Source organism: Ceratosolen solmsi, unplaced genomic scaffold, assembly GCF_000503995.2.
Source record: "Ceratosolen solmsi marchali unplaced genomic scaffold, CerSol_1.0 scaffold14, whole genome shotgun sequence".
Classification (NCBI taxonomy): domain Eukaryota; kingdom Metazoa; phylum Arthropoda; class Insecta; order Hymenoptera; family Agaonidae; genus Ceratosolen; species Ceratosolen solmsi.
The window spans coordinates 10085029-10109267 of record NW_011948420.1 but is presented as its reverse complement, the minus strand read 5'-3'; the positions used below and the strand labels follow the sequence as shown (position 1 = coordinate 10109267).

General features: G+C 27.5%; 1 protein-coding gene across 1 annotated transcript; it reads right to left on the bottom strand.

Annotated features, from left to right (window-relative positions):
• Positions 1-1375: 1375 nt before the first annotated feature.
• mxt (Eukaryotic translation initiation factor mextil) lies at positions 1376-21207 on the bottom strand. Its single transcript, XM_011498193.1, has 12 exons — positions 21127-21207; positions 9969-10077; positions 9743-9883; positions 9389-9558; positions 9103-9304; positions 8764-8835; positions 7547-7607; positions 7192-7477; positions 6404-6647; positions 3137-3255; positions 2082-2232; positions 1376-1589 (listed from the first exon to the last, which is right to left on the bottom strand). The coding sequence occupies exons 2-11, from the start codon at positions 10072-10074 to the stop codon at positions 2125-2127; spliced, it is 1509 nt and encodes a 502-aa protein (XP_011496495.1). The 5' UTR covers positions 10075-10077; positions 21127-21207; the 3' UTR covers positions 1376-1589; positions 2082-2124.
• Between the last annotated feature and the right edge of the window lie 3032 nt (positions 21208-24239).

Genomic DNA, 24239 nt, shown 5'->3' with positions numbered 1-24239 from the left:
AAAATGTTAATTTTTTAAAGAAAAAAGAAAACTTTTTTTTTTTTTTTACAAAAGTGTTTATAAAATCATCGATAATTGAAGAGAAAAAAAATCTTTATCTATTTTGGAAAATACATCGGTCTTATTCTCATTAATCTTTAATGCACTGAGCCATGTATTTTAATGAAAGCAAAAAATTAACTTTACGAAAATTTAAAAATGGCGAATAACTTGGGATAATATTGAACTAAATAGTTGATTTTTAAAATAATATTACTGCTTAATTATATACTTGAAAATAATGTAATTAAGACGATGCATCATCGTTACTATTTCAATTATAACAGAATGATTTTTTTTTTTTTTAAGTTAAATTATTTATAAAGATTGTAAGTATGAAGAATAATTTAACAAAATTATGTTAAATAGCAAGATATAATTTTAAATAATATTAAATTATAGTTAACGATAATCATAATAATTTAATTGCTTACTTCAATAAGATTTTTATCTTATTAATGTAGCTAATTAAACTTTATAGTACAATAATGACATTCTTTAAACATTTATAAGCCTGATATAAATTTTCGCCGATAAAGCAATTTAATTATTAAATGTTAATTAACAATAATAAATAAGACGATTAAACGTTAAGCAATAAAATTACAAATCATTTTTAGACTAGATTTCTTTTTAATAATTTTCTTAGTTGTGTCTTTGTTTACAGCATACAAAAGTGTTTTACTTTTTATTACATAAAAGACCTCTGGTTAATTTATTTACTCGCTAATGTTTGTTTAATCTACTGCATAAAAAAAAAAAAAAAAAAAAAATCTACAAGATTAATAACAATAACACATTATCATACATACATAGCCAAATTAAATGTCTTAAAAACTATTATCGATGACAATAACATAAAATGACATCTAAAATTATCACGGAGATTCGCTACTTTTTCCCTGTTTTGTAACGGATAAATAAATTGCTCACGTAATACAAATTTTTCTTTAATAAAAAGCTTCAATGATCTTTGAAAACATGATCACTATGCAACGTGATTTCATCCGTTTCTTAAAATTCATTTATCAAAGCAAGAAGTTAAAAGTTATAATATTTAATTTTAACAGTATATAAAATATAAAATAATTCTTATTTTTCTGATATTACTCTAGAACGAGATTTAGTTGAGTTAAAAAAAAAAAAAAAAAAAAAAAAAAAAGAAGAAAAAATAAAAATTAGACTAGACTAAACACTAACTTGCGGTTTTTCTATTTTCAACTGAGCTCAAAGATTTATAATTTTAAATCCGCAGCCCTTTAAAAATAGCGTTTAAAATATTAATTTAATATGCTCTACTCGCGAATTTTGCATTGAAAAATTAAAAGTGAATAAAAATTACAACCAGCTTTACACATTAAGTGTCACGTACATTTCATATAGATTAGTTCTCAATTTTCTGTAGATTTTATTTACAGAATGATATAGTTCTGACAATTTTTACCATAAACCACGTAAAAAATTAAGATGATTTCGTACTTCGCAAATGGCATATATGAATATCCTTTTGAAGCTTTCTTGATTAACTTTTTCATGACCAAAAGTTAGTTCTGAAAAAACAAATTATTTCTAATAACAAAAATTTATAAACATGTGTGTTTATACACATACACGCACGCACGCACACAAACGGTCGAGCGCGCGCACATGCGCACATAGAAATTTTTTAATTTGTGTTTTTAGAATAAATTTAAATTGCAAATTATATGCTTACGTACATTTTTTAAAATCAATATTCAGGATTTATTAGTATAGAGTGAACGGAAAATCTGACAATATATTTTAATAATCAAAATCCTTATATTACCTATAACACACGGATGATAGTACTTTATTTAATTATTATTTCTGGCCAATTTTAAGCAAATTATTCAATGATATAAAATTTTTTGTTTTTTTTTTTTTGTTTTGTTTTTTTCATCATTACATCCTTAATAATTGTCACGTAAATAATTAATTTCACAAAGTTTTAAATAAATTTTTATTTACGTGGATCGGAATTTTTTAATATAATATTTTTACATAAGTACAACGATACTTACTTTTACTCGTATTATTTCTCTACGAAAATTCTTCGTAAAAATTTTATTCAGGATCGTTTTCCAACAATTCACCTGCTGATATCACCGTAACGGAACCCGTTGATGCTACTTTTGTTTTGTATGCTTCCGGTTCGAACCAGCGAATCGGTACCTATTTAAGTAGAAAAGTAATTTTTAACGTTTTTCTTTTCATTGCATGAAAATTCCTAATGCCGTATTAAATTAAAAGTCAGAAAGAAGGAGAATATGATGTTTATTCATACTTTTTCTCTTACCTTGTTGTATCCTTAGAAGCAGCAGCATGCTTTAAATGCAGATTATCATATTAGTTAAAATGATTTTTAACGAGTGTTTAAATGTAATAAGGACAAATAACATACAACGACCGTATTAGTGAATTGTTATAGTAGCGCGCGTTAATTTAAAATAGAAGATATAGATCAGAGCTGAAATGAGATATCAAATGCAAACTTGTTAGTTAACTAAATAATATTTTGTGTTATTTTAAAAAATAAAAAAAAAAAAAAAAGTTTAAACAAGTCATAATACATTAATACAATATAAAAAGTACATTACAATAAAAGAAATTCAATATTTAAACTGATGTTTGGATATTAGAAACTATGCAACAATTGTGTAACAGGAAAAATTATAAGATAAGCATTGATTCATCTAATGAATAATAAATATTATAATACGTATTAATATTATTTATATTTTTTAACTTTTCTCTTAATCATCAAATAATCTATTGTTTATTGTTTATTAAAATAAGGTAATAATAAAAATAATATCGAATACTTACTTTGGACTAAAATAATTATTTTTTTTTTTTTTTTCTTTCAAAGTACGTTTAATCGAAATTACAAAATTTTAATTAAAATATTATAATTGCTCGAATAGTCTCTTGTGTTATAGATGGGAAAACATTACTTTAAGAGCATGTGATTTTCTTATTAATAAAAGCTAACGTGCATTTGAATATAATTCATATTATTAGTTTTGTCTTTTAAAGTAATTTTCTTAGTATTATTGTCGAATTTGACATTATATACCTTACGAACAATATTGGGACTTTCTTTCTGTATACGTTCCCAATCAGGTGGAGGCCGCTTGGCAAATGGGCCCTTTGCACATTGCATCAGAAATTCATACGAAAGCTCCCTCGATGACTCTATAACATTAGGACACGCACATGCGAGTTTTAAAAAGAAATCATACCAATTGCATATGCACACGCAATTACAAATTTATTCATTTATTATTAATTAGATAGAAGTAAAGCTCTTGTACGTAAGTAATTAAAACTTAATCTTTTGTATATATCTCGTTTAAGCAATGATATAAATTAAAAATACATTGCTTTTACTAATTCCTCATTTGTGTAATTATTGACTACAATTATATATACTAAACAATTACCAAATAATCTAAATAATTATAAATTGTCTCGGAATTTAATAACTAGGTAAATATAAATTATTTGTAACTATAATTTTATAAATTTTTATTTTTATTAAAAAAACTGTAACAAAAAATTAATTTTTTTTTTTTTTTTTTTTTTTTTTTTTTTTAAATAATTACAAAAAAAAAGACAAGAAGAAAGAAAGATAATTTTTAAATATTTACATCTTAAAGAAATGAAAGTATTCTATATTTTCAATACAACGTCAAAATTGTTAAAGTATTTACATATTTTATATTTCACACGCATATTCCTGAACATATTCTTAAATATTAGTTTAATACATTTTTCTAGAATTAACCATAGATTGAAGTATGTAAATTATGTGAAATATCTTACAAAGAACTAAAAATATATCTTAGTCTAATGTAAATGAAATACTAATATATTAAAATTTTTAAAAAAAAAAAAAAAAAAAAAAAAAAAAAAAGGGCGATCGCCGTATTTTTTTAATATAAAATATTTTTGAACTTTTAAAAATTTGTTTTCAATAATGCATATGATTATCACGTATTTATATTAAATAGTGATAATTTCATTTGTGTTTTCTTGCTATTTAGCATTCGTAGTATTACTTTTGAATTAGATTAAAGTCACGAACAAATCAATTTACAATTTATAAAGTATTGAAAAGCATATATTTTTACATATTAATAGTATTTTACATATTAAAATATAATCACAATCTGTTTTTATAAATTTATAAAATGCTTTATGTTTTTAAACTTTGAGTTACTCATTAAAATTACTTCAAAATTTAATTCAACAGTAATGAAATTAGTCATAGAGTAGATATAAGTTTACCGTATCATTGAGTTCGCACGATTAATAATAATTATTTATTATTATACCATTGATACATGGCTCATAGTAATATTAAAAGAAAAATGACAACATTTAAATTTTTCAAATTAAAAAACTTAAAAATTTATAGATTTATATTAATCTTGAAAAAAATATAAATATAATCAATTCAATCAATATAAAAATTTAATAATCATTAAACGTCCAGCTTCAGCGATTATTAATTTAAACAATTTTTATGTTTTTTTAACACAATTTTTATGTTCAACTTTATATTTATTACAATTCAATTTTTATATTAAAAACAATTTATATTTATATTCAAAAGTAAATTGATCGAAAAAACAATTGGTTAAATAATTTGTATTGTTACATTCTATCAAAATCCATTTATATTTGAGTATGTAGTATTATTGTTATGAAATACTTATCAAACGCTTACATTACCTTGAAATTAGAATAATGGATTATGATAATTATTTACAATGACGCATTATAGGAATGCAAGAAAATGTAGGGAAGGAACGATAATAAGAAATATGAAAGCATTATTATGAAGTTCATAAGACTGTATGAAAAATACAAATAAGCACGAAAAGTTTATGAGTGGAAACTATCATAAATGATTGTGTAAATAAAAAAAATTATTTACATTAATTTTTATTAATAATTCGTTAATAATATTTCAATGACTTTAAAGAAAATTTAAAATATGTATATAAAACATGTATATAAAATTATAAAAAAAAATATCACATTATAAAAATTTGTCCTAAATAATCCAATTAAATAAACAACAGCGCAAAGCATATTGGTAACTATGACAAGAACGATCAAAGAACAATATTAATAAAAATATTATGAGAGCATATTTTTAAAGGATTGGAAGAACAACTAACGTTGCTAAAACTAATGATAATAAGAAAATAAAGATAATAAAAGAAAAAAAAATCGTAATTATATTGATTGCAATTGTAACCCTATTTACTAACACTTTCGACATCGATGAATAAATAGTTGAGAACTTAGTAATGAAGTTAGAAATTAGAATGTATGTAAATTCGATTACATATGTAATTGCATATTACATGCTCTATTACAATGTAATAAACATTGTATATAATTAATATAGAATTCGATTATAGAACGAAAGTTTATATAGGCTTTATTAATTCTTTGCACACATGAATTTCAATTCTAAATAAAACTCTAAATGAAAATAATGATTAGATAATTCTCGAATAAACATTAAATGGATGGCACAATTAGACTAGACCTCTTAAGATAAAACAAATTTTAAATTTTCACTAAGAAATGAAGAAGAGAAAAAAATACTATAACTATTATTGTTATGTATAGATCATTGATTATATAAATAATGATTAGTAGCGAAGGTATGTGCGAATTTTCAAGATTAAGTCTTAATTTTTTAATACATTTGATCGTTGAAAATTAACTTTAGCTAGCGAAGTTATAAAAAAGTTTATAAAAAAAAAAAAAAAAAAAAAAAAAAAAAAAAAAAATAATATTATTATTTTTTTTAAGTGCCTTTTTCTACCTATTAAACGCTTTAAATTGATTAATGTATCTCTGATGATTAAAGAAATAAATAATCGAGTATAAATCCTTATCCCTGTGAATTTTTACAATATATAAAGATGAAAAAAAAAAAAAAAAAATTAATTAATCAGAACAATGGAAAAATTCTCTTACATTGCTTCTGTTATGCTAACATTAATAATATTGATTAATAACACAACAAGATCACTTGACATTTTGTTTGCATATGTATTCATTCGGTTAAGCCATTTTATTTTATTTTTTTCTTCATTTTATTATTAATCTGTTACTTCCGTGAAAGTTCAATTTATCGTAAAACTTTTTTCACTTTTTCAGAGATTGAAAAGTACAGTTTACGAATAAATATTAATAAGAAATTACTTTTCCATGCATTAAGTCGAATCGATCGTTAAATTATTTGGCAAGAAAAACAAATGAGCCGTCAAATGTTTAAATAAAAAGCCTCTTATCGAATTCCTCAATGAATACTTACCAATTTTTTTCGGTTCTATTTCCGGAATAGCTAGCTCTTTTGATTTATCAATGTCCGACGTAGTGCCACTATCATAGCTCAAATTTCTTCGTAAAAGACTTGCCTGACCGGCAGACAGAGGTGTGTTTGGCATAACCGAAGCGCCGGAAGCAAGTGATTCCTCGTCGAATGTAAAATATTCGACGCCACTACCAGTGTGCTCGGATTCTTCTGAAAAATATTCATCCAAAGCTAACTTTGCAGCCTGTAACAAAATTGTTTACACCAAGTTGTGAAAATATTGTATTCGATAATATTTAATTTTTACATAAATATATTCTTTTTATAATGAAAGCGCATAACAAGTGGTAAAATGCAAGTGCAATATTAAGGATTAATAATTAGTTTATTGATTTATTCATCGGCTACGATGGCTTAGTAAGCGAGTGAAATGCGAATCAATAACCTTGCGCATTAACATTTCTCCACGCCTAATACTTTATAATATACAAATAATAAACGAATATAAAATATTTCATTATATACAATACACATAGCTTGTTTTAAATTAGAAAAGAGAGAGAAAGAAAAACATTCTTTTAATCGAGTAGTAAGGAGTTTCTGCAATTATTAAACATGTTTTTTTGTAATTGAAAATTTTCACTTTACAAAGAGTAATGAAAAGCACAATTCGACGGTGTAGCAATGACAAAAATCAAATGAAAACTCAAAACAAAACGAAAAAAAAAAAAAATAAAATAAAAAATGAAATGTTTTAAATACATGTTATAAATTGTCATAATACCCACCCTAACAAGATCTAAATTACTGCCTGTAATTTTTAAAGAATGTGGACCAACGGTGACAGTGTATTTGTATTCACCAATACTTGCGTCGTTGGTGGACAGATTATGAAGGAGAGACGATCGCAATGACGATTGTTGATGTTGATGTAGTCTGTTACTTTCATCAGAAGCGCTGCTGTTTAAGGAGGAGCTTGATCCACCTATACCACTTTTTTCTCGTCCACCTTGTTCGAGTCTTACGGGTGATGCGTTTCGTTGAATCGTGTCTTTTATTAAATCCTTGGCATAACTGCAACATATCTATATTAATAAAGGATTTATAGCTTCGGGTAGATGAATAAAGTAATATGACGCTTACTATATTTTGTCCTCGGAAGTACCTGTGATTTGGACAAGTCGTTCTTTCGCACCAGGATTCACTAAAATTAATAAAAGCTTCAACATTCAATTTATAATTCGACATATTTTAAATTCAATTTCGAATGTTATTAATCACAAATTTACTACTTCAATTTATGAAATTTATTTGTAGGTGAGCTGCAAATCATAAAAATTTGTTTTTAAATGCGACATGCTTTTTTTTGTTTTTGTTTTTTTTTTGGTTTTTTTTTTTGTTTTTTTTTTTTGTTAATAAAATTTCTATTTTCAAATCAAATTAAATTGTTTTACTATGTTTCCAAAAATAGTATCGTTGGAAAATTCTTGTGTAACAATTCAGTTTCATTTTCAATGCTTATAAAAAAGACACGCAAACAAACAGATAAACACACACGCTCACACACACGCAACAACATACACATTGACAATATTTATGAAAATGCAATATTATCAGAAGTTAAAAAATATTATAATATAGTAATAATTTAAGTATCATTAGGAAGATGTGTATTTTTGGTATTTAGTAGGTATTTAGTTTGATATTATGTAAATTGATATTTAGCGCATCATGCTTCGAGTAAGAGATATAACATTAATATTGTGATTAATATCCAACAATTATTATTAAATTATTATTATTATTATTACTATTATTATTATTATAACAATTATTATTATTATTATTATTATTATTATATTATTTGCAAAATGTATAGGTAAAGGTATTTTGCAAAAATTACACAAGTATTTGAACAATTATTCTATCTCAATGAGTATTGTTGTTAAACGTTATAACGAGTAAATAAAAATAAGAAATCGTGTCCTCATAAAATTGTTCTTAATATCTCAAAATAAGATTAAAAAATACATTAATTTGATTTTTATTTCGAGAAAAATATTAATTTAAGCAACGATAACAAAATTCGTTTGACAAAAAGTTATTCAACGTCCTCTGTTAATAGTAGAATTGTTAAATTTTTATTCGAATGACAAGAAGGTTTAGGTATTACCGTGCATTATTAGCAAATTTTCATTATTAACATTATTATTTATAATTCAAATAGCTTGTTATCGATGCTGGACTAATTATTTGATTAATAAGATCGAGCCATTGCATGGATTTTATTTCAACACAAGCTTTTCTTGCACGCCTTTTTTTTTTTTTTTTTTTTTTTTTTTTTTTTTTTATCACTTTACCTCTCTGGAAGGAGATGATTGTCTCGCTGAGTTCTTCAATCATGTGAACTCGCCGCCCCTTTATTCCCATCACTATATGTTTGTGCAAATTTTATTTTAAATAAGTGAAAACCTTTGCAACCTAAACAATTATTTACCATATTTGCCCCTTTCAATTTTTAATATGTAAAAAAAAAAATAATAAAAACTTAAAGAAATAAGGTTTGTATAAATTATTTTTAATTATAAATATATTGTAATACTTATGCGTTTATATATATATATATATATATATATATATAATAAAAAAAAATTTCCTTTTAATAATGAAATCTCATATGTTCAATTACTTTATTTTACCTTTTCCAGAATCACTATTACGAATGACTACTTCATCCTTGCAGTAATTTTTTCCTGGAATGCGAGTTGGCTTTGCAAATTTCCCGCTGTTTTTTATCACCTCACCAGGTCCAAGCAGAGGCGGCGATGTTACCGAATTCATGGCAATTAAGGATGGGGTCAGCAAATTCGTAGGCGTATCCGGCGTAAGCAAATCATTTTGCTAAAAAAGAGAGCGTTCGTTCATAGATATGATAACTTTACGTTTACTCCTTACGCCATCGTTAATTATCCTTCTTATACTCACGTTATCCAAGTTTGAGAACTTTTGTGAATAATAGGCGTTCATGGACTCGTTATGATGCCATTGTTTGGCTCTTAATTCAATTAATTCGAGCAAGTGAACTCTGGTCGTCATATCCAGTCTCTCGTCTTGACTGCCATTTCTAATAGCTATAAATGCTCTATCCAGCTGATCTATATTGAAAACACAAAGCGTTAGATCGTAACGAACTCTTACGATATATAAATAAAATGGCTACATTCGCAATTACACAATTGCAAGGGCATTTAAAAAGTAAAGTAATATTTTTTTTATTTTTTTTTTTATCTACGATTTTATTAAGCATAATGTGGAAATTGAAATAAGATAAGTACCGACCTTTATAAATCATTTCCAATTGATGGGAGAAGAGTTTCAGATGATTGCACATTGTCACGATATTAGTCTGTAATAGCTGATCATAAAATCCGCTATTGAGGTGCGTAGCGACATTGTCGATCAATGACACGATGTCGTCGACTGAATTAAATGCATAGACAAATAATATGATAAATTGAAGTAGCAGGGGCGGTGACTTTAAGTGAAAACAAAATGTTAAACGTACCATTCGTAATCCGCGTGTCGGTCGTTGGGCTGCGCAGGCTAATTTTCAGCGGCCGAGGTTTCTCTAGCTTCTTGATCGTTCGTGGTCTATTTACCGTGGTTGCCATTGTCTGGTTAAAAAAATAAAAAAGAAACGAAAATAAGGAAAGAAAGTAGGTAAGCGACGAGAGAATGGGAGAATGAAAGAACGAAAGGAAGTGATGATTTATGAAAAAGTTGTGATATAATTGTAAGAGATGCTGGGATCGATGCAAGAGCTATTGCATACGCTGACGAATAAATGATCGATAAGCGGCGATTGATTTGCCTCCGTTTAACGCAAATTTCGCGAATTTCTCAATTAGCGTAAAAGCAAACGAGTGATGCAAATACTTCGTATCGCCCTGATAATAAAGCCAATATATATAACAAAAAGCAGCCATTGTTATTATGCATATGCAACGTACATCAATGAATGTATAAAGCACTGGGGAAGAGAGTTTTTTTTTTTTTTTTTTTCACTCTTGGTCGGAGGGTTCGCACTGGTCGAGTGGGGCGGCAGCTCGGCGGCGAGGAGTCAATCAATAACAATTAATTTAATAAACAATGAGCGTGCAAGTGGATATTGTAAGAGAACGGGGCAGCGGTATTAGTATTCGCTCGAGTTTGACACAAAAGCATCTCTGACTGGTGCGGAGAGAGCCGCCGCCGCTCGTGCGTCGCTGGCGATTTAAATATAACTCGGCGAAAAAGAAAGGAAAAATAAGGAATTTACCGTGATGAGAGAGGAGGCCCTGAGAGAGAGAGAGAGAGAGAGAGAGAGAGAGATAGAGAGGGAGGGAGGAAGCCTTGGGGCTTCAAAGGCCTATCTATCCACCGCGATGCTCCCTGGTCTTTTTCGCAGCTCGAGCTCGTCGACGAGCGGCTACGTCCACGGCTGTGCGCGCGAGTCTGCGCGAAACCGACGGCCGAATTTTACAAAGTGCCGAGTGGCCCGGACAGCGCGGGAGGGGTTACCCCGGGGCGATCACCACCGCTGCCCCTGGAACGAGGACTCAGTAACGTACGATTTGGGAGAAGGCGGCAAGGGCGATCGCCGGTAAACAGCGGAAACCCGTGGCTCTGCGCTATTGTAACGAGCCGCCACCCACTCACCCACTTATTATTCCCCCACATACCTTCGGCGAGTCGCATTCAAGAGGAGGTCGCTTAAAAGCAATCGCACGACGATTGATTTTATCCTATCATCGTTCTATCGTTTTCGCCAAAAAATATTAACCAAATTACTAGATCAGCAATGATATTTCGCAAGCCAATAACAAGTCGAGGGAATAAAGTCAACGCGCTAAACTTGCTCGATACTTGGCACGGCGATCAATAGTATGAGAATTCCTTTATGGGAATACATTTAGAGGATACTCCATGGGAATACCGGCTTCTAATGAAATTAATCATTCATTTGTACATTGAGCTAATTAATGAAACGTTAGGCGAATAATGCCATACTAGCCATTCTCACATTATAATTAATTGCGTACTTAGAGAATACGAAAATGTTGATTTGCATTATTAAAGGCTCGAGCGCACCATAATGTGAGATTGATTTAATAAAAAGAAAGAAAAAAATAAAAAGAATGAAAAATATAATGGTACAATCATTTCTGAAACTTTTAATATGTAATAATGGCGTGTGGGTGTGAGTGCGTGGGTCGGTAAATGAGTGTACGTTTGCGCGAGTGCGCAAACACTTATACATACACTTATACAAAACGTATTAATGTTATAAAATTCTGAAGATTCAATAAGCATAGAATCTTTATATATATATATATATATATATATATATGTATATTTTGTTTTTTTAATTCATATAATAATCGCATCGATTAAATTCTAAGAGAAGTTGAACGTTTTCAATTCGGATCAACTATAGTTAATTGTGTAATTTCATATTAAAAGGAATTTTCTCACATAAATACTGATGTGTAGAATCTTATAGAAAGTGATATGAAATCATTTTGTTGAAAAAAAAATAAAAATTATCACTTAATTATGTATAATAATAATAATAATAATAATATTTATCTTGTTATTGTTATTGATAGTTAACGGGTATTTGGATTTTAAAAGTTTTATCACTTCATCGACATAATAACGCTACTTCTCTCTATTCCGTGCCAAATTCATCCAAGATTCTTGGTTATACTCCACTTCTCTTAAATCTAATTTAATATTATATTCCATTTTTCGTTTTAGTATACATAAATGTCTTATAGTTTCTGATTTTCCTATTAAATCTCATGTAGCACAAATTTCGTCTCTTAAATTTCTGATTAAATCATTCATATTATTACAGATTAAAACTGAAAGACTGTAGCTACTTATAATACGCATGTCGAAAATGAATTTATCCTTAATTTTCTTATTTAAATGATATTGATAATATAACGGAGTAACATAAATATCTTTCAAATAAAAAAAAAAAAAAAAAAAAAACAAAAAAAAATAGAAAAAAAAAATTCATTCCAATTTCTTTCTATAATTTCCAAATTCATTAAATTTCTTTCAATTTACTTGGATGGACTTACTTCACGAACCTTTTCACCATTAACTTATTTTAAAACAAACATTACATAACAAATATATGTGAACTATTTGAACTATTTATAATCTTCGGAGATTCGCGTAAATGAACTTTCTCCTAAGCCTCCATCTTTACTCATTTTTCCGCTAAACGTTCAATGTTAATGAAGCAACCAAATGATTGACGATCATTCGATAGGTTTTCTAATTTACAATATAATTGGAAAATAACCATTTTATCCAAAACAGTATCCACAAATCATTGTTATTTTAGATTTTTTTTTTTCAAATAAATCTCATCCCCCGATTGCCTATTAACGCATCACAACACCATTGCATTTTTCATTAGATAAATTTTACTTTCCTAAAATTTTTAAATAAACAATAATAAACATATAAAAGAATTAATACTTTTAACATTGAACTCTAAATGCCTTAATTATCCTCGTTCGTATTATTAAAATATTTACAAAAATTGCCCATAGTATTTTATTAAATTAGACATTTCTTTTTGTTTAATTTCCTACAAAAGCTTATTCTATATTAAATCTGAAAATGCATAAACTATATTATGATATGTACTCATACTTATTCAATAAAATTAATATTCCTTACTGCAACATTTGCATTAGCCATAAATAATTTTTCACATATTTCATAAGATATTGAATAGAAGTACGTAAAATTGAAATTCAAAACAAACGCTAAAACATTAAGATACATCGTTATTAACTTTTCTTAATTATATATATATATATATATACAATTATTAAAATTTATTAAAATAATTTTATTTCAAATGGTTCTTGTATTTGTGTGAAATTTCCATACTTTTTATGTAAATAAGCGTTAAAAAACATTTATTGATATATTAATCTTGACAAATTGTAGATAATATATATTGCAATTGATATTTCATAAGCACCTCTCAATTATCTTTAACTCAATTAATACACATACACATACACGCGCGCGCGCGCGCGCGCACACACACACACACATATTTTTTTAAATAATATAATCTCTTTTACGTTTCAGAAAATTTTAATGATTAAAATTGGTTACAAACCTAAATTCATTTCAACGCTTATCACGACTTTATGTTATACTTCAACAATTTGTATGCCATACACAAAAGAGTACCGCTCATGCCTTATTAAATAAAATCCAACCGCTCATGCCTTATTAAATAAAATCCATTCAGGACTTTCTAAACCTTTTTACAGCTACAAGTATCTTTTATAACAAAACTATTGTCGTATTTCAAAATAAATTGCTTGTAATATTCAGTTGTTACGATCTTTAAAAATTTAAAGAAATTATTCGTGATAAATATTTTATATAAATTACTATACAAATGCAATGTTGATAATTTGAATGATAAAGTACTATACTTTATAAGAAATATATTTATATGAAAGTCTTACACATAAATATCTTATGAATTTTAACTATTTTATTTGTTGAAATTATTATAGTATAAGAAGTGTATTGAAGAAACAATCGATAAGAGAATGAAGATACACTTTTTTATATTTAATAATCCAAAATTTAATAATATACGAGCAAATAATTTACATACAAATGAATACAAGTGCGTGCATACATGATTTTAATACAATAATAGAAAGTAAACAAATTATCATAATAATTATTATAATTTTTTTTAAATATCAATACGCACGCCATTGTTTGTCTATGTAAATATTTTATCTTGTCGCTTTTAATATTGTTTGCTTTCATATATGAATAACTAAAACTAAAAAACACTTCAAATCCAGTTACTGACTCTATCTCTAATAATAATTGATCGATACTTTTAGTCGGTCAGCAGAGTTATATATTTCGAAATATGATTTAGTTATTGTATATTTTATAAAAGAAATTACTACGTTATAAAAATGATAATTGAACTTATTAAATGCATGTGCTCGTAATTAATTATTTAATATCATCGAATTTATAACTATCGGTAAGAATTAAATGGCTTTACAACATTTATTGTAGTGCATTTTGCAAATATTAATTTTTTTCTATAATCCATACATTGTCATGATATTACTTCTTTAAAACGATAGTATTCAATTTATTATTGTATTATAATCATTGATTTAAACTTTTATTTTACTAAAATTTGTTTTTCACAAGCATTAATGATGAAATTAATAGAACAGTTTCTTAAGTTAATTAATTAATAAAATATATTATGCAAATTGACTAATAACAATTATAATTCTTGTTATCAATTTTTTTTAAACGCAATTACATAAGAGAATTATAATTTTTATAATGGAATATTTTTTCATTATATTTAATTTTTTTTATTTCAATGAATTTACACGTACTTTAATTATATTTATAGAAAAATCATAAATTATAAGAACTTTAAAATAGCTTCTTAAATTTGACTAAAATCCTTAAGATTTACACATTTTTTACATATTTTTATAATATATTCTATATTATAATAGAATATAGAATATAGATATTTTTGTGACACAATACTAAAAAAAAAAAAAAAAAAAAAAAAAAAAAAAAAAAAAATTATTATTTAATAGCATACCACGTTATTATTTGTACGTATTAATGATATTTATTACATTAAAATATGTCTGTATTTAAAATAATTCAATTTTTTCAATTTTTCATATAAAAAGCATTGAACATATAGTGCACATATAGTACTTTTGTTCATAATATGTTTACATTATTTAACCATAATCCATAAAACTCAATGATCAATTTTTATTTCTCATTTTTAAGAGACAAATTTATAAATGTAAGTTGAGATGCTGCTCTACTTATCTGTGGAATGATGAATAATGTTTGTAATACTTTTATACCTAAGTTTTTCACTGGTTATATTAATATGAGAATTTTTAAAAGTTTAAAAATTTCACATCCATCATACGAAAATAAATTTAAAAGACAATAAAGTCTGATCACTGTTTTACTATATGCGGAAGAATGACATTTTTGTCATGCTTGTCATAAAAATTATCACGTTAATTGGCAAAAATTGAAGGTATTTTTTTTTTTTTTACATATTGAGAATCTTTTTATTTTAAGCATAAAATCCAATAATTTGAAAAAAATTTCGACTATATTTTATAATTTATTTTACGAATCCATCAAATGAATAATAAAAATTTTTATTTCTATTAAAATTTCTATTAAAAATATATTTAGAAAAATAGTCTTAATCATAAAATATTTATTTGTAATTTGGAAAAAGTCGCGAATATGTTTGCGAATATCGTTGCATTAGTTGATACAATGTTTAACGGTCGTATGAATTAATTTTTAAATTAATATTCGATACTTTCGCATATTGTACAAATGTACAATAAATATTATTAATTTAAACAAAATAAATAGACGTCGTTTAAAAAATATATTGAAATATTTTATTCAATATATTATTATTATTATTGATGAAAAACATTTGATCAATTACATACAAAATTTAAAACTTTTATCCGCGTTGGAATCGTTAAAATTTATTTAATTTACAATATCACTAGAAAAGTATATTCAATTATTTTTATTTTGAGCAAATGTAATGGTAAACAAGACAAAACAATAAATTGTAATCATTTAGAGGCCAATCAACATAGTTAAAATTTAAATAATTTTTACGTAAATCGTACGTGTGTTAATAATTTGCAAATGCTTATATAAACATATTAAACTCTTACAAACATAACAAAAGATTTTGTGGTAATGATCTTTTGGTAGTAATCGATATTAAAAAGAGAGCGTTAAAATCATTATAGTAACATCTAACATCTCTAATTCTATAGAATAATTATATATATTTATAAATCAGGAAAACATTTATAAATTTGTTTTCCTTTAATAGTTAATATTGAGAAGAAAAAATAGAAAAAAAAACAAAAAACAAAAACAAAAAAAAAAAACAAATAAAAAACAAAACAAAACAAAACAAATAAAACAAACAAAAAAACAAAGCTGTACGATGCCTATATTTAGTAAGAAAGAAAGATAGTCGCGATAAGCAAGCGATGTATAAGAACTTTTTAGAAACTTAATAAAGTATTGCTTAACGAACCATTTAAATGAAGTGTACTTTATCTTGTTTATATTATGATAAATTTGATATAATAGCTGTTTAAAAGGGAATATAAAATCGTAATATAATAATTAAAGTATATAATTGAAAAATTATTAATACAATTGTTAAACATTATACTAATTAAATGCCAATGTAGATTTTGTTCCATTAAATTAATAATTAATTCAATTTAATAGACAATAGGATAGTTATATATATGAGCAAAGTTGTATTTTACGTGGGCTAATTTTACATACTAATGAGCAAAAATAGTTTGAAAAAGTTCTCATTTATTCGGGATGGCTTTTTGAAGTGCCTGGCACAGTTAAGCAAAAGATTCGGTCAAATCATGAGGAGTTTCGACGCGAAAACTACAGAATATTTTTGACGTCTCGTATTCTATATCATCGAGTTTTGTACATTTTATATGGAAAATATGAAGCAATGGATAACAAATTTTAATAAGCCTCGATGAATAAATTGAAATAAGTATGAGCAAGAAATAAAATAATGCGATTAAAATCGAACTTTTATGTTTAGTTTAATTGATAATTTAGGCTGAATTTACTGTTTTTTTTTTTTTCATAATTAACTTGGCCGTATCTATCCTGCACATTTGCATGTTCTTTATTTCTCTTCTATAGAATATTATAAACAAGAGTCTTTTTATTTTTGCATATTTCATCATAGCTCTTGTCATCAATTATAATTTAGTATACGTGTATCTGTGGTTTAATCAATGCAAATTAAGCGTAAGTTATTTTGCTACATTCGGCATTCATAGCTGAAATTAACAGTTTGACTTAATAATACATTAGAATAATAAAAATTTCGATAATGATAATTGTAACATAGAAAATAATATCCCCCTTCATTTCATTTACACAATTTCCAAATCTAATATTTGCATCCATAAACGTTATAGTTAATTAATAACAATGTATATAACATTTTCTTGAATTATTAAATGAAAATTTTTTAAAGCAAAGAAACATTTCAAAAGTTCCTTAACAACGTTCAATTCGTTGCGTAATACAAATCATTATTTTACATAAATTTGCCGCCATTGCATTGCCATATAATCTTGACAATTCGCATCTGTTTTATAAATATGGTGTGTGAGCGCGTGTGTACGCGCGCGCGCAAAGAAAAAATGATTAATGACGATTCTTAATATTCGTTTCAAGTTAAGGAAAATAATAATAAAGAGCCTGCAATTGTAATATGTAAACAACTTCCTTGTCAATTTCATCCAAATTAATTTTCCTAACTTTTCGAAGCATAGTCTTTAAAATTCACTGCACAATTTCTATTTGAGATTGTGCATACGAGATTAAATACACTTTGACAATCTTCTACCCTTACAAAACCCATTTCCTTATATTACACCATTAACAGTGTAGCGTAAATAGTTTGTATGTCAAGAATTCGCACAATTTTGTATGACAATTACAAGACCAGATATTTAATTAATTATTTCATTATCATTAACCTTCATTTATCTACATAAAATTAATGCTTTAATCCCAAAACGTCTGCCGGGAGATTCATTTCTAGCGAAAGTCGCTAACATAACCGTGCAGTAAAGAAATATTTGCATTTGAACAGTTACAAAAATGTGAATTTTTAATGTAAACAATGATTATTATGAGGTTTTGTGGCAAACAAGTGAATTAAGATAATTACAGATTAATTTAATTCAAGATTGTTTAATACTTTTTGTTCGTATAAAGAATTATCTTTTAGCGATCGTTTTATATTTAGAATTCAAATAATCGGAAGTTTATTTACAAATTCTATGCTAAGAGTTATATTTTTATAAATGACATCCTTTATCGATATACAACCATTCGCCTCAAAGGTAAATGATATAGTAATTATTGAGTAAATGTAACCACCAAACAACATATAGATGATAATCAATTACAACTATTACACTGATAAATTCATTCGAGCATTTTCATTATTTCTTACCTGTTCTATCAGTCATTTAATGAATGTAATATATGAAGTAATAGATACAATATATTATTTCACATTTATGAAATCTTATAATTTTTGTTTTAAATATAAAATAACTGCTGACAGTTAAGTTTTTATTACAATTGATCAAATAAGGAGAGATAGATTATATAAAAAAAGTACGAAAAAAAAAAAAAAACTATATTATTAATTACATTTTAAAAATTATTATTTTTTCCAATTTAATGTTTTTAATTTTCTTAGTTAATGCATTAACATTTACAGTAAAAATTGTTTTTTTTTTTCGCCTACGTTAATAATATTGAGATCTAATTACAACTTTATGTTTATTTTTAGTCTGAGGAGATATATTTTTGATTTTTTAATTATTCTAGAATTTTTGATCAGAAACACTAAACTTTCTTAAATTATAAAAATGTTAAGATATTGATCTGATTTAGCCTATATGTTTCGTTATTTATTAAATTGATTGTATTATAAGATTGTCGTATTTTTGTAATTTCATAGAAATAAATTAATTAATTTCAAAGGAGTAAAATAAAAAAAAAAAAAAAAACAAAAAATTATAATGCAATGAATGCATTATTTAAAATTAATTTAATCAAATTTAATAGAATTATTCGATTATCGTTTATTGTTCTTATTTGCGTTTGTTATTAGACGAGACACAAGTGAAAAAGTCTTGTTAAATTATTAACTTAAGTTTTTTATATTTTAAAACTTAAACACAATAATTCCATACAACACAAAAATATTCAACGTAATTTTGCCAATTATGTTAGATGATGAAAATAAAAATTAAATTTGAAATTAACTGAATTTTATTATTATATATTAGTTATTAATTACAATTTCTGTTCTAGAAAACTACATTTTTATTTCGTGTGACTACGTTATAATAAAATGCTATTTTTTTACCGACAGATTTCTATTGAAAATGTTTACTCAAGCTTTAATTAACGATTAAGACTTAATGAATTCGTAAAAATAAAACATAATACTGTGTTTAAATTTTTTATTTAGACAAAATTTTTAATGCTAAGATGCATTAACTCGCCAAACCATGATTTTGATTACCGTTTCAACTATTTCTTTTAGCCTCGCATCACAATATTAGACGTGCTTATAATACATGATTATTCATTTGTTCTTTAAAAATTTATAACGATTAAGCTTGTTAGTGGAATATTAAACGAAAGCGACTGACAATTTCAATGCAACATCGTATAACATTTATCTCCATCGCAGTTGATAAATTCTGAAATTTTCTTTCGATCAAATTGCGTACCGAAACAACAACATGCACTAGAAAATGATAAAACTGTACGTTAAATTGGCCGATAGTGTCGCAATAATTATTATTACATAAATAAGGGTTGAGTGAGAAAAAGAGCGGATAGATGATTACGAGGTGAGGATAATAAAAATGCGAAGGCAAAAGAAAACAAACGTATATTTTTGGGGGCGCTACGGTATAAAGGTACGGCACTGTGCCAAATCAAACTACGCAAGCCGCGAAACTCGGTGGCGGAGCATACGCGTGCGCGCGCGCGCGCACGCACGCATGCAAACGCCGGGAGAATAAATGGAAAAACGCACTGTCCGAGCAGCCGCCTAGGTAAGTAGTAGGGGTAAAAAAGGTTTGTCCCAAGTACTATCTAATAAGCGAGAGGGGAATACTTGGAGACAGTGCAATAAAACACTAGTGTCCCGAGAGAGAGAGAGAGAGAGAGAGAGAGAGAGAGAGAGATAGACGGCGATACGAGACTGGGAAGAAAATAGAAAAGACCGTAAACGGCCAAGCATATTACGACGGCCTCCTCTACATTCAAATCACATGTATAACCACATCGATATATACTTTCAGGTCATTTTCCAATGATTAATTTTTCTTTTATCACTTTACGACGTTAATGGCGTTATGACGAAAGAACGAACGTTCCGAGCAATTGTGTTATAGTGGCACGAGTAGCCGAATTTTATTGCTGTTTACCAGCGGTATGTCGCTAAAAAAATCTGCCAAGCTCTGCATCGTCGTCACAAAGGATAATATATAAAAAAAAAAACAAAAACAAAAAAAAGGGTGCAAGCTCGTAGCTATCACGAAACAAATGGGACGTGCCCCATCCAAGTTGATCGTACTCCTTTTAAACGACGCGAGACGGTCGAAGAGGAAAAGCAGAGAGTAAATGAAGGAGAACGAGCGAAAAAGAACGAGATAAGCGCGCGCGTATGTGTAGAGAGAGAGAGAGAGAGAGAGAGAGAGAGAGAGAGAGAGAGAGAGAGGGGTGATAAACAGTAGAGGCAAAAGGGAGTTGGGCTGAACGGAGAATTTTTCAGAATCATCGTAACAATCCGAAAATAACACTTAAAAGAAATCTCCCTCTTTCTCTTTACTCTCTCTATCCTCTTCGCAATATGCGCCCACGCCCTCGTGCAAAAAATACTAAGCGCACGCATTGAGATGAGCGATTGAAACAACCTGCCGCCGATAATAACGCAAAGTCAACAGTCAATTTATAAAAATGCACTGGCGTACCTTCGTCGATGCGCAAACTTAACTCGAAGACTACGGCTCGCCGTGTCACACTGCGGCTACTTTCGTCGACGTCGACGACGACGTCGTCGTCGTCGTCTTCGTGTTCGTGGTCGTGGTCGTTGCTAACGTTGTTATCGTTGCTATCGTTGCTGTCGTTGCTGTCGTGGTCGTTGTCGTCGCCGTCGTCGTCGTCGTCGTCGTCGTCGTCGTCGTCGTCGTCGTCGTCGCCGCTGTCCTCGTTGTTGATGAAATGCTTTTGCGCTTCGCTCGTGAGTTTTGCCCACCTCTACTCGACCTGACTTTATAGTCCATACACTCTCTTCTGCGCCTATTTACGTGAGTGCGATCCTCGTCTCTCTCTCTCTCTCTCTCTCTCTCTCTCTCTCTCGAACGCGCGCACGCTGCCTCCTCCTTGCAGTGACGAGCGGCCGCGGCGAATGGACGATGCATCGCACGGAAAACAAAAAATATCCCTCCTCGACAGACTATATTGCATAAAAGCGTATCCCATAACGAGTGGAGGAGAGACGAAACTTAATGCCATCGCTCCAATAATCCGCATTCACTTGCTCGACATTTTACTAATCGCCAAACTCCCGATTTTCTCGTGCATCGAGCCGACTCGGAGCCATCTTATCGTACCCATGGACCACCCTATTCATTAATTACATAGCAACCCTTAGAGATTGTCGAGCGGCTTGCATAATAACACGATTGGGAATGGCCAGATAACGGCCGTGTGATGATTTCATCGATATTGAACGATATTGAACGATATTGAACGATATTTCTAGCGGCGCTCGTTCGAATTCGCCGAGAAGACAAAAGTAAAAACACGTAGGAGTGTACGAGCGTAGAAAGGCGAAAGCCGCGTTTCGCCCGGGGAAAGCGCGAGCCTAGACGAGGGGACTTTTTACGCTCTTTCTTTTTAGCGGACGAATGAACGGAACGGAGACACGATCGATGTCTGGATGAAAATTTTTGTAGGCGCTTCTTCCACCAACTGGACGATTAATGGCGAATAATCCTGGGATCTGCTTATCCCACGAAAGCATCTTATATTGACATTTCCTAAATTAATGGCAAATTCTTATTAAGTTTCTATTGGGCTGATGATGCGAATAAACCACGACTACAGCCGTAATCAATCAAGTATTATTAAAAAAAATTTATTGCACATTCTTACCACGAGTACGCCCCCAATAGCTATTGATAAAGTTCTCAATTGCATTCTTCGTTTCTTTTGGAAAGAACGAAGTAAACAATTTCCAACGTACTTTTATGAACATTAATTAACATAAGAAAAATACCGAATAAATGTCCATGTAAAAGATACAATATATTTACATGGATATGAAAGTCCATACTAATGCATTTTAAGGGTGAAAAAAAAAAAAAGCACAAAATTGTCTACCGTTTATGTAAAACTCGTATTCTTAAAAGAAATTTACATGCAACTTAACGAAACGAAATAATTTATTAAAATATAAATGATGTTTACGTTTAACTTTGTACACAAATTTTATTTTTCATTTCTTTAGCAAAATTTAAACAAATATTTTATAAACAATAAAAGACGGGCATTTAGAACTTTTCGTTTTACGTTATTATTAAATAATAATATGCGACATAGCGTCAAATTACATGTCACCTGCAATTTTAAGCCTAAATTATTAAACAAAGATAATAAAAAATTCGCAAAAAACAAAAAAAAAAAAAAAAATAAAAATAAAGTTAACTTTGTAGTAAGTTTTATGCAATGATAATGTCATGAAAGAAAAAAATATTTTTCACGTGAATGCAAATGAAAAATAGTTAACTATAAAACCAAATACATTTTCATATTTTTATCTCTTAACATTGGTATAAGAACTAAGAGATATTATTTTCCAAAACAATTAAAATCTTCATACTTCAATAAAGATAAATGTTTTAACGATTAATTAGCAAATTAAAGTATTACTACCAGTAGGCCTGAAAATAAAATTATATTTTGTTTTTTATTTTCCAACTTCCAGTATATTCACGAATTCCTAGAGAATTCAGATTATCATCTGTTTATTTTCATTTATAATTAGAAACAACGAAGCAATGAAATTCTACAGAAAATATCAGATTCTTACAAAAATTTACATAGAGCTGAGCAACTAAAAAAAACCACAATTCTCAAAAATTGTAGAGAATATCTACATTATTTTATTGTATTATTGTATTTAATTTTTTTTTAATCAAATGAATGTTGGACTGTTGCGCTTGAAGTGTCCCTTTGCAAAGTATGAATGCTCAAATTACAACTCTTATTGAAGAAAAGTATCATTTAAATTGTTAATAAACATTATTGAAAGCCCATTAAACAATTAAAAAATAATATCAGACTTATTTGTTTTTATAATCGTGAATTTTAAACTGAATTTTAATTCTACCACCTCCTTAATTAATTTCTACTCTTATAAATCGTGGTAAAAGTAAAGCCCAATCAATACATGTCCTTTTTAAATCTATAAATAATCAGTGAATTATTTAATGATGTAAACACACAAGTCCTTAATAATCTACAGTTAAAATGAAATCTTAATTTATTTATAATTCACAATAAAACTTTTCAAATTCAAAATTATTTTTCGAGATATTTACATATTCATTTGGCAAATTATTATCCTCGAGGGCAGCTACATCGCAAAATAATAAATACGATAGAATTTTTTATTCTATTCGCAAAAAAAAAAACAAAAAAAAAACAAAAACAAAAAAAAAACTATTGCTAGTTTATAATGGGGAGTGAGGTGAGTCATAGTTGTTGATATCACTGTCTGCAGTTTTCATTAAATAAGAAATTTTATTTCGAAAACTTATCCGCAATTACACATAAATAATCCAAATTACAAGCATAAGGTTTGAAATAAAAGAGAATAATGACATTAAAACATTTTATTCAGTCAGTAAGAAGCCTTCTACATAATAATGATGGTGGTGATGATGATGATGATGATGATGATGATGATGATGATGATGATGACAATGATAATAATTTTAATTACAATAATAATGTTAATAATTATAATGATAATAATGATAATAATAATAATAATAAAGATAATAATAATAATAATAAT

Excerpts from the sequence above, each read along its gene's own strand:
- mxt (XM_011498193.1), bottom strand. The coding sequence starts at position 10,074 with ATGGCAACCACGGTAAATAGACCACGAACGATCAAGAAGCTAGAGAAA. Across the intron at positions 7,478-7,546 it reads ACTTCCGAGGACAAAATATA|TTATGCCAAGGATTTAATAA; the intron begins GTAAGCGTCATA and ends GATATGTTGCAG. Across the intron at positions 3,256-6,403 it reads AATAGAACCGAAAAAAATTG|AGTCATCGAGGGAGCTTTCG; the intron begins GTAAGTATTCAT and ends CTAATGTTATAG.